Source organism: Nerophis ophidion, linkage group LG28 (assembly GCF_033978795.1).
Source record: "Nerophis ophidion isolate RoL-2023_Sa linkage group LG28, RoL_Noph_v1.0, whole genome shotgun sequence".
Taxonomy (NCBI): Eukaryota; Metazoa; Chordata; class Actinopteri; order Syngnathiformes; family Syngnathidae; genus Nerophis; species Nerophis ophidion.
In genome coordinates, this window is record NC_084638.1 from 23,549,387 (window position 1) to 23,561,716 (window position 12,330).

Here is a 12,330-nt window from a genome sequence, read left to right on the forward strand (position 1 = left end):
CAACATACATATATGCGGCTTAGTCCAAAAAGCTTTGATTGGACATGACGAATCAAATAAAATATTCTGTTCAAATCAATTTAGGCTAAGTGAAGCATAAAATGGCAGATTTTCCCGTAACTTTAAAACAAATCAGCGAAGGTGAAGTGCTGAATATGCGGGTGTTTGAACAACTCACCTCGGTCTGGAGCATGATGGCTGCAGCAGGCTCGGTAAAATACGCCAGCAAGAGCAGGAGGACACACGCGGTCTTGTCGCAAGTCTCCGGCTGGAACCGTGACAGGACCTCCTTGATCCCCCGATGGTCGTATTGTTGGCAGAAGCGTAGAAGCGTGCTGCCTTTGTGGCACATGGCCTCTTGTAACTTGGAGAGGATGCGGATGTCAGTCAGCAGATAAAAATGGGAGTAAAAACCTCGGAGGGAGAAAAGAAAGGGCCATTCTTCCTTGACGTCCGCCATGGACGGCGCAGGGTTGCCGTTGAGGTACCGACGCAGGATGACGTAGGTCTTCTCCATCAGAGGGGCCGCTCTCTCGGCCGCGCTCATGCCTTCCGCCGAGTGAATGTCACGAAGAAGCCGTTTGACGGCGTCCAAGGTTTCTTCGGTCTCTCCCTCTGGGAGCTCCACAGGACACCACCTGCAAGACAACACCGTATTATAACAACTCCTTTCCTGTGGAGGACCACTATTATGGAAGGAATTTTCTCACTTTTTGTCAAAGATGGAAGACCTGATTCACCGAAGGTCCGCGCGCAAACTTGACAGCACACGCAAATCTGATCTACGAAACGTGAGTTAAGAGAGCAGAAAAGCGCCTGTAATCCATTTTGCATCAACGTCTTCATGAAGTGAAGTGAATTATATTTATATAGCGCTTTTCTCTAGTGACTCAAAGCGCTTTACATAGTGAAACCCAATATCTAAGTTACATTTAAACCAGTGTGGGTGGCACTGGGAGCAGGTGGGTAAAGTGTCTTGCCCAAGGACACAACGGCAGTGACTAGGAAGGGCGGACGCGGGAATCGAACCTGCAACCCTCAAGTTGCTGGCACGGCCACTCTACCAACCGAGCCATGCCGCCCCATGACTATGCAGATGCTGATCATCCAAACACCCACAATCAGGGCCGTTGCTAGGCATTCTGGGAATCATGAAAGCGTATCGGTATGAGGCCCTCTCCCCATTTATTGCCACCATCAATATTTTTGGTTGGTCCTTTTATACAATTAACCACTTAACGAGTCAAGAATATTATGTCAATTATATGTTGCTAGTAAAATCTTTCTTTCTCTCATAGATAAATATATATATAGACACATACATTTATACATAAACATATATATAAATAAATGGGCAGCACAGGGGATTTAGGAGTTAGTGCATGTGCTTCACAATACGAAGGTCCTGCAGTCTTGAGTTCAATCCCAGGCTCGGGATCTTTCTGTGTGGAGTTTGCATGTTCTACCCGTGACTGCGTGGGTTCTACTCCGCCTTCCTCCCACCTCCAAAGACATGCACCTGGGGATAGGTTGATTGGCAACACTAAATTGGCCCTAAAGTGTGAATGTGAGATTGAATTTTGTCTGTCTATCTGTGTTGGACCAGCGATGAGGTGGCGACTTTCCAGGGTGTAACCCGCCTTCCGCCCTAATGCAGCTGAGATAGGACCCCGCGACCCCAAAAGGGACAAGCGGTAGAAAATGGATGGATGGATATATACATAATCCATCCATTTTCTACCGCTTCTCCCTTTCGGAGTCGTGGGGATGCTGCAGCCTATTTCAGCTGCATTCGGGCGGAAGGCAGCGTACACCCTGGACAAGTCGCCACCTCATCACAGGGCCAACACAGATAGACAGACAACATTCACACACTAGGGCCAATTGAGTGTTGCCAATCAACCTATCCCCAGGTGCATGTCTTTGGAGGTGGGAGGAAGCCGGAGTACCCGGAGGGAACCCACGCAGTCACGGGGAGGACATGCAAACTCCACACAGAAAGATTTCGAGCCCGGGATTGAACCCAGGACTGCAGGACCTTCGTATTGTGAGGCACATGCACTAACCCCCACTTCCACCGCGCTGCCCTACATATATAATCATGTACATATCATACATACATACATACATACATACATATATATATATATATATATATATATATGTATATATATATATATATATATATATATATGTGTGTGTGTATGTATACACACGTGTGTATGTATACACACACACACATGTATATATATATATACATACATATATATATATATATATATATATATATATATATATATATATATATATATATATATATATATATATATATATATATATATATATATATACACACACACACATACTCACACTAGGGGTGTAACGGTACGGGTATTTGTATCGAACAAGTTCGGAAGCAGAAGTCTTCACAAGCTGCTCTGCTTTCTGCCTCTGTCTCTGCCTCATTGTCCCGCCCACACAACCATCTGATTGGTTACATACAAAGCCAATCAGCAGTGCGTATTCAGAGCGATGTAACAGCCAATCAGCAGAGCGTATTCAGACTTCAGAACGATGTAGTCAATGCTTTAGCGTCGAGCAGATATTCGTCTAGCAGGGGAGGAGCGGACTCTACCCAAATTATACTAAACACTTCCCAGTCACAACTATTACAAACATCACTATGAGCCCGTTGACCTTCTAGAAACTTAAACTGCAGCTCGGCTCGCTCACAGTATAGGCTTGAGATGAAGGCTAATTAGCTTTTAGCGTAACGTTTGCTCATTTTACTGTGTGTGTGTGTGCGTGCGTGCATGCGTGTGCGTGTTTTAGGGCCAGCAAAGCCCTATCTGTCTGTTATTTCATTGAACTCCATTGTGTTCAGGGATGAATAGTCTCTCCTATTGCAATTGTACTATTTTTCAGCTATAGTTACATGAATCATTAGTAATGTAGCAGCCTAGTTTTGAATAGCAGGGTCCCTGCTATCACATGTTGATAAAAATACAACATTTACATAATAAAAGTCAACTACAGGCTTCCCAAATGCTGTAATAAATTAAGCATGATGAGTTGACATTAAACAGTTTCAATGGAAACTTTTTAATCTTGCACTTTTTATATGTAGAAGAAAGGTTTTTTCATTTAGTTTTAATCAAAGCAACAACTTGAGGCAGTTTAATGTGGATTAACGTGGGCAGAATTATTATAGTGTTCCCAATGTTAAAAGGATAAAGCCATTGTTTACAAATTTGGTAAATAAATAACCAAAAAATGTATATTTTGTTCATTTCTTACTGTACCGAAAATTAACCGAACCGTGACCTCTAAACCGAGGTACGTACCGAACCGAAATTTTTGTGTACAGTTACACCCCTAACTCACACACACACACACACACACACACACACACACACACACACACACACACACACACACACACACACACACACACACACACACAGTTACTTTACATTCAGTCGGCTTTCCGCCCTTAAACATATTTTCTTTGCCCAACGCGGCCCTCAACTCAAAAAGTTTGGACCACCGTGTTCTACAAGAACGTCCCTGAATTGAATCTTTGTTCAAATGAATCATTACACCCCTAACACACACACACACACACACATTTCAAAATGGCACACAGCAAACACAAACCTCACACATCCGTATTGATCAGTCGGTCTCCTTGCAAACGTTCTCGCCTCCGCCGACACGCCCGCCCGCTGCCTTTTCTGCCTGCGTCGCCGTGCCAGAGTATTATTTCTGTTCATGTACTCCACTCTTGTTTTGATCTGCTGAAGCAGGGAGTGGCAGCCGTCTCCCACCAGGTCCCCGTGCCTTCCGACGTCGGCAAAGCTCTTGGGGAAGCTCCTCACGATGCCCCGGATGACACTGTGACACATGGCTCTGGTGGGGTTGCGGTCGTGCCGCATCATCTGGTCCACCACCATGGTGACCATGGCTTTTCGGTCCTGCGCCGACGGTCTTCTTTCATTTTCCACCGCGCTTCGGATCGCCGGCGGCATCTGGTCCCAGTCCACCTGGAAGTCTGCATGCCAGGGCCTGCCGATAGGAAAGTGTTTCGTAAGATAAAATGTATATAGAGGGGCCAAATTACCACCAATTTAGTAATTTAAATGGTATTCAATAATTATATCTGACCTAATTACAGTTTACAGCCTTGTCAAATGATATGAAAGTGTGTGTCATTCATAAATATTATTATCAAGGCTTAGGTCAGGCTGATTATTAAAGTAAAAACTAATGAAATGCACTGCAAAAGAAGAAACTCGTAAAAACTGATGAAAACTAAATGTCCATACAATTACACAGTGACAAAATTAATACATTCCAACTAAATTAATATATATTTTTAAATAAACAGTCATATACATTCAAAAAAACTGATGAAAAATATTTTTCATATCAAATATTTATTACAATTTACAAATTAGTTGTGCTAAAATAAACACATTCTAACTTAATTATGTAATAAATAATAACCATGGTATATGTTTCTTAAATAAACTGTCAATAAATATAAAGAGCAAATGAAAATAGAGCTTCCCCAATTTAGTCATAATTTTTGCGCTAACAAACTTCTCTATGACTTTAGCGCCAAACTTGCTTGATATTGTCATTACTGCCACAAGTGGTGGAAAAGTGTATTACAACTATACGGACCACAGCTGAGAAATATATGTTTTTAGTGGCCCAACAATGGGCCCCTGGCCCTATGGTTAAGAAACCCAGGTTCACACAATCCCATCCTTTGCACAACTCACTGGGGTGACAATTTTCATTGTGAGTCTATCTTTTCAAGAGAAGGAAGTGCAAATCCATCATATTAAAAACATGGGGTACCTTAATCCGATATTGATATCGGTTTGATATAAGCAGCAACAAAAACGTATTGCATGGTATCGGCCTGCATCTAAAATCTATGATACAAGTAGGTTTGCAGCTCCTTTACTTGTGCAAACACTCCACTCCAATTAGCACACTTTTGTTTTTTCCTTGTACTTTAGTCTCTTACCGAAGGCACAGATGGCATTGCAGTCAAAAACAAGACTTGTCAATATAAACAAATATTTCTAGTTACATATTACCTACACATACAAAGTCTCCGAGGCAGAAGTGCATTAGATAATGTCAAGTAATGAATGATTGTGATCAGTAGGTGTCGCTAAAACACAAATTAACATGTGAGTTGTCCAGTGAAAGGTTGTACAAATACTTTAAAGTATTTGTACAACAGGCATTTTGAAGATACTAGTTTTGGTAGCAGGGCAGGACGGTTGTACAGCGGTTAGTGCTATACCTAATAGTGAGATGTTCCTGGGTTCAATTCCCTTTTTGTGTTATCTTTGTGACTACGCGGGTTCTCTCCGGGTACTCTGGCTTCCACCTGGTTAACAATATATCTGTTTTTTTTCATATTAATGTACCATAAGCAAAACTGTAAAATTAACAAATTCAACGTCAACATATTGTAATGCTCTCGACATTGTGACATAATTTTTTTACGGTCAATTCCCGGCAACCACAGCTGCTGGTGTTTTACTGTTTTTTTTTTATTTATTTTATTTTTTTTACAGTGTAGGTTCCCACAAGGATCCAATTACCGTATTTTCTGGACCATATGGAGCACCAGATTTTAAGGTGCGTTGCCGATGAGCGGATCTATTCAGGTCTATTTTCATACATGTGGTGCACCGGATTGTAGGGCGCATGAAAGGGGTCATATTATAATTTTTTTCTAAATGTAAAACATTTCCCTGTGGTCTACTTAACATGTAATGGTGGTTCTTTGGTCAAAATGTTGCATAGATTATGTTTTACAGATCATTTTCAAGCCACTTCAGGATGCGCCGTTTTGTGGGCGAACTTATTTACGTGGCTCACCTTCGGCAGCGTCTTCTCCCCATCATCTTTGTTGTAGCGGTGTAGCGTGCAAGGATGGGAGTGGAAGAAGTGTCAAAAGATGGAGCTAACTGTTTTAATGACATTCAGACTTTACTTAAAATAATAACGGAGCAGGCTCTCCTCATCCATGGCTCACTGGTGCAACAGCAATGTGTCCCGTGAAAAAACGTCCGACCGGAACTCTATAATATCTAAATAACTACACTGGTAATTTTTACCGCTTCTATAGCGAAATATAAGTCAGAACTTTACGCTACTTTATATTAGAAATGGCAACAGCGGAGAATTAATGTCCCATAACAAGAAGATAGAGAAAAACAATAAGCTTATCAACAACATAATCGGCACGGACAACAGTGGCGGAAGTGCGCACATTTTCAGGACTTATGCAGATCCCAAATACACATCAGCAGGTACCAGAAGGTAAGAAAGTTTGGTTTTGCATAATATTGTAAAAAAATACGCCAGATACAATGTCTGCTAATGGGTGCCATTTTGCGGTCCTTCTACACACAACATAGTAATACTTGTTAGTCTGGGAGCTGGGTGAAGTTTAATTAACATGGAAGGTACAAAAGGTTGGAGGTTAGTGAGGTGTAGTACCACTCAGACTTTACACAAAACAGCCATTCTTACGAATACGTGCCTCAGGTGAAGATACATAGTCATATGCAAGTCGTAGTGCCTCCTCAGCCACTCCTTCTGCATACAAAATGCTCCCCATTTTCTTCGCTGACTGACCCTGTACTCTCTGACGCTCTCCAAACTTCTTCAGTATGTTTTTTAACAGTTTTTGGGATGTTGTCATAGGGATCTCTCCAACATCTTCACACATCTCTAAATACTGAGCATATACTGAAGTCAGGAGGATCAGGTCTCTTGTTCAAGATGACCAACTTCTCAATATATGAATAGATACCTTCAAGTCCATGATGAGTGTTTTCTTCACCCTTTGGAATTGGTTTGGGGGGTTTTATGTAGGCTGCTTTACAACTGTGATGGTACATGACCTTCTTCGCTACAAAGTCAACACTCGATATGACAGCGAGGAGTTTGTTATCTTTTTTCCCTCTTGCCGCGGCCTTGATAGTCGCTTCAGCTTGCTTTGTTTCACAAGCCCCGACTCTTTCTTCTGAAATACCTTTCTTTTTTCTTGCTTTATAACAGAAAAGGCACTTTTTAGGGAAAACACAGATGTAGATAAAGGCTCTTGGGAGAATTCTATAGCAGAACGCAGATGTTTTCAGCTAGGTGTCTCTTCAGTTGTTCCAACATTCCTCTCATGTGAGACTGCCGTGAAGTTTTTATTGCAAAAGACATGATATCCGTGAGTGTGAAGCGACCGGAATGAGAATCAGCACCTCCAAGTCCAAGTCCATGGTTCTCGCCCGGAAAAGCGTGGAATGCCGTCTCCGGGTTGGGGAGGAGACCCTGCCCCAAGTGGAGGAGTTCAAGTACCTAGGAGTCTTGTTCACGAGTGAGGGAAGAGTGGATCGTGAGATCGACAGGCGGATCGGTGCGGCGTCTTCAGTAATGCGGACGTTGTACCGATCCGTTGTGGTGAAGAAGGAGCTGAGCCGGAAGGCAAAGCTCTCAATTTACCGGTCGATCTACGTTCCCATCCTCACCTATGGTCGTGAGCTTTGGGTCATGACCGAAAGGATAAGATCACGGGTACAAGCGGCCGAAATGAGTTTCCTCCGCCGTGTGGCGGGGTTCTCCCTTAGAGATAGGGTGAGAAGCTCTGCCATCCGGGAGGAACTCAAAGTAAAGCCGCTGCTCCTCCACATCGAGAGGAGCCAGATGAGGTGGTTCGGGCATCTGGTCAGGATGCCACCCGAACGCCTCCCTAGGGAGGTGTTTAGGGCACGTCCAACCAGTAGGAGGCCACGGGGAAGACCCAGGACACATTGGGAAGACTATGTCTCCGGGCTGGCCTGGGAACGCCTCGGGATCCCCCGGGAAGAGCTAGACGAAGTGGCTGGGGAAAGGGAAGTCTGGGTTTCCCTGCTTAGGCTGTTGCCCCCGCGACCCGACCTCGGATAAGCGGAAGAAGATGGATGGATGGATGACATCCATGCTCACTGTCTGCTTCGTATGGAAGTGACTGAACTATACGGTAGTACTTGGAATTATCAAAGTTTTTCATCGGCTTGCGTCGGGACGCAGCTTCGGTTTGAACAGCAAAATGTCCGCTTGTTTCTGCTTTCCGTGTTGGTCCACGTGTAGGATACATTTTCTAGTTGTATGTGCAGTATCGGATGAAGCAGAGTCTGTAGGTTGACTGGAGCAACTGGGTGTAGCCATAGCAAAAATCAACCTGGAAAACGGGTTACTGTTATTAATGCATGGGTCACCACGGTATCTTATAATTTGTTACACTTGATGGGAACAGTTAAAGGGGAACATTATCACCAGACCTATGCAAGAGTCAATACATACCTTGATGGTGCAGAAAAAAGACCATGTATTTTTTTAACCGATTTCCGAACTCTAAATGGGTGAATTTTGGCAAATTAAACGCCTTTCTGTTTACCGGTCTTTTAGCGATGACGTCAGAACGTGACGTCGCCGAGGTAACACACCCGCCATTTTCATTTTCACATTACAAACACCGGGTCTCAGCTCTGTTATTTTCCGTTTTTTCGACTATTTTTTGGAACCTTGGAGACATCATGCCTCGTCGGTGTGTTGTCGGAGGGTGTAACAACACTAACAGGGAGGGATTCAAGTTGCACCACTGGCAAGAAATCTTCCGCCAGACCCCCATTGAATGTGCCAGAGTGTCTTCACATTTGACCGGCGATGCTAAGACAGACATGGCACAGAGATGTATGGATAACCTGCAGATGCATTTGCAACGATTAAGTCAACGAAATCACAAAGGTGAGTTTTGTTGATGTTGTTGACTTATGTGCTAATCAGACATATTTGGTCACTGCCAGCTAATCGATGCTAACATGCTACGCTAATCGATGCTAACATTTTATTTACGCTAGCTGTATGTACATTTGAAACTAGATACCCACATTTAATGCAAAACAAACACTTACCAATCGACGGATTTAAGTTGCTCCAGTGTCACAAGATGCGAAAGTCCTGATCGTTTGGTCCGCACATTTTACCGGCGATGCTAATAAGGCAGCCATGCTATGGGCCACTTCATTAGGTACACCCACGCTATGGCCGAATAGCGTCAATAGCTATTCGCTCAATAGCTTCAATGTCTTCTTCAATTTCGTTTTCGCTATCTGCCTCCATACTCCGACCATCTGTTTCAATACATGCGTAATCTGTTGAATCGCTTAAGCCGCTGAAATCCAAGTCTGAATCCGAGCTAATGTTGCTATATTTTGCTGTGGTAACCGCCATGTTGTTTGTATTGGCAGCCCTGTATGATGTCACAGGAAAATGGATAGTGGTTTCGAAGATAGCGAAAATAAGGCACTTTAAAGCTTTATTTGGGGATATTCCGGGACCGGTAAAATTTTGAAAAATACTTCAAAAAATACAACAAGCCACTGGGAACTGATTTTTATTGTTTTTAACCCTTTTTAAATTGTGATAATGTTCCCCTTTAAGTGATCATTCCACCAGAAATTCCATTCTTACGTTGCAGATTTGGATTAAGTGGGGTGTCCATAAACATTTGGCACAGAAATGAAACTTGTACCTTTCATGTTAATTAAATCCAATCTTGGGGTTTTTTTGGGTGGCGCCCCCTATCACATCCACCACTTCCGGAACGTAAGAATGGCTGTTTTGTGTAAAGTCTGAGTGGTACTACACCTCACTAACCTCCAACCTTTTGTACCTTCCATGTTAATTAAATTTCACCCAGCTCTGACTACGGTAGCCGTAATGGGCCGATAATCCATCAAGCAGTGCGGCTCCAAAGTCATACTAAAACATTTTGACAAGATTTTTGAGTGCCGTGTGTAATGTTCTTTATTTTAACATTTAAATAACATATAACGTAACATTTAAAGTTTTGGTGTTGTTTACTGGAGTCATATTGCAGTCTACACGTATCTCTTATGTGTGACTGCCATCTACTTATCAAACTTACCATTTCACCATATACCAAATAAAATATGGTTGATCCTGCCAGTAGGATATGCTTGTCTCAAAGATTAAGCCATGCAAGTGCAAGTGCAAACCGGAGTTCAAAAGACTCCGGCTTATTAGTGATTCCTACAGCCCAAAAAAAGTCTGCGGGCTATAGAGCGTTTTCCGTTCGGGCTCCAGTACTCTGGAATGCCCTCCCGGTAACAGTTCGAGATGCTACCTCAGTAGAAGCATTTAAGTCTCACCTTAAAACTCATCTGTATACTCTAGCCTTTAAATAGACCTCCTTTTTAGACCAGTTGATCTGCCGCTTCTTTTCTTTCTCCTATGTCCCCCCCTCCCTTGTGGAGGGGGTCCGGTCCGATGACCATGGATGAAGTACTGGCTGTCCAGAGTCGAGACCCAGGATGGACCGCTCGTCGGGACCCAGGATGGACCGCTCGCCTGTATCGATTGGGGACATCTCTACACTGCTGATCCGCCTCCGCTTGGGATGGTTTCCTGTGGACGGGACTCTCGCTGCTGTCTTGGATCCGCTTTGAACTGAACTCTCGCGGCTGTGTTGGAGCCACTATGGATTGAACTTTCACAGTATCATGTTAGACCCGCTCGACATCCATTGCTTTCGGTCCCCTAGAGGGGGGGGGTTGCCCACATCTGAGGTCCTCTCCAAGGTTTCTCATAGTCAGCATTGTCACTGGCGTCCCACTGGATGTGAATTCTCCCTGCCCACTGGGTGTGAGTTTTCCTTGCCCTTTTGTGGGTTCTTCCGAGGATGTTGTAGTCGTAATGATTTGTGCAGTCCTTTGAGACATTTGTGATTTGGGGCTATATAAATAAACATTGATTGATTGATTGAAAATTGCTTTGAGGTCGGTAAAAACACAACCAGAATTATTCCGTACATTAAGCGCAACGGGTTATAATGCTGTCAATTTTTGGTAAAATTAAAGGATTTTAAGTGCGCCTTATAGTCCGAAAATACGATATCAAAACACGTTCTTACCTGCAAGGCCCTGCCAGCGAACTTGAAGAGCTCGAACTGCCGGACGAGTGTGAAAGTGTGCTTGAAAATGTCGGCGTTCTTGGGGAGACCGGTTGCAGATGAAGAGGGAAAAAGCCTGGAAGGGAGAGAAAAAAACAAAGAGATGCAAGGCTAAGTATCAATCAATCAATCAAACGTGCTTGGTTGAAACAGGAAATGGATTTACCTTGCTTGAGGCCATCCAGCAGTTTTCGACACTGAGTTGGTTGCAGATATTTGAGCAGATCTTTCTCCTCCACCAAGCGGAGATCCTCCACGCACTTCACGCCGGCCTCGTGGAGTATAATAGTCAGCAGGTCATCAGGCAGGCCCGGTAAATAGGACCAGACTGCTTCCTTTACGGCTTCCGTTACGGAAAAAAATAGTGCCATTAAAAAAAGGGGGGAAGATTGTCAAATGTAACTTTGATTACACGGAAGTAGCGAAATCTGACTTAACAGCTTGCACTCTGCCACCAAGTCTTTAAAATATGCTCACATGTTCACTGTAAAGGTAAACAAACGGTCGCCATATTGAATGATTGTTTTATACAACCCAGCATTTGAAGTTTGAGATGAGTTCTTTTGGAATTTGTTGACGATGGTCCGATTTTTGACGTGAACTAATAAAAACAACGACTGTTACGTTGCCTTCTGTTTGTTCAATGTATTATTTCATACAGAGACACATGTCAGTGGCAGGCAGAAACAGGAGGAAGGAAAGGAGTGAGCCAAATAGCCTGATAAATGTTCCCCAGTAAATATTTAATTAATGATGTCATGGCAAAGACAATCTACAAAACACTTTTTCACCGTCACTCATGTACACTTCTGTAGTCCAAAAGAAGGAATGTGAGGGGAAAAAAAAACATCCATGTTGTCCTCAACCAATCGACCTCTGTGAGGTTGTAAGAAGTCAAAGCTTGCTCTTCTTAGCAGCACGCTAACTTGGAAAAATTACTCCGGTCTCTCCCACACAGCAAATCCTCACTCCCTGGGTGACTTCCCACGTGTGACATTAAGATTTCATATTTTACAGCACAAACTGTACAGGAACACAAGGGCTGCGAATCTTTGGGTGTCCCACGATTCGATTCAATATCGATTCTTGAGGTCACGATTCGATAATTTATCGATATTTTCGATTCAACGCGATTCTCGAATCAAAAACGATATTTTTCCCATTCAAAACAATTCTGTATTCATTCAATACATAGGATTTTAGCAGGATCTACTCCAGTCTGCTGACATGCTAGCAGAGCAGTAAATTTTTTTTCAAAAAGCTTTTATAATTGTAAAGGACAATGTTTT

The 12,330-nt window shown here is 43.1% G+C and overlaps 1 protein-coding gene across 2 annotated transcripts in view; it reads right to left on the reverse strand.

Moving 5' to 3' along the window:
* si:dkey-15h8.17 (uncharacterized protein LOC100034454 homolog) overlaps positions 1-12,330 on the reverse strand; it is a 40,736-nt gene that overhangs the window by 17,815 nt on the left and 10,591 nt on the right. For both annotated transcript variants that reach the window (XM_061891172.1, XM_061891173.1), the window contains exons 3-6: positions 11,208-11,384; positions 11,003-11,117; positions 3,658-4,065; positions 179-638 (exon numbers count right to left, since the gene is read on the reverse strand). In XM_061891172.1, coding sequence (XP_061747156.1) covers positions 179-638; positions 3,658-4,065; positions 11,003-11,117; positions 11,208-11,384 — 1,160 coding nt within the window. The remainder of the gene's footprint in view (positions 1-178; positions 639-3,657; positions 4,066-11,002; positions 11,118-11,207; positions 11,385-12,330) is intronic.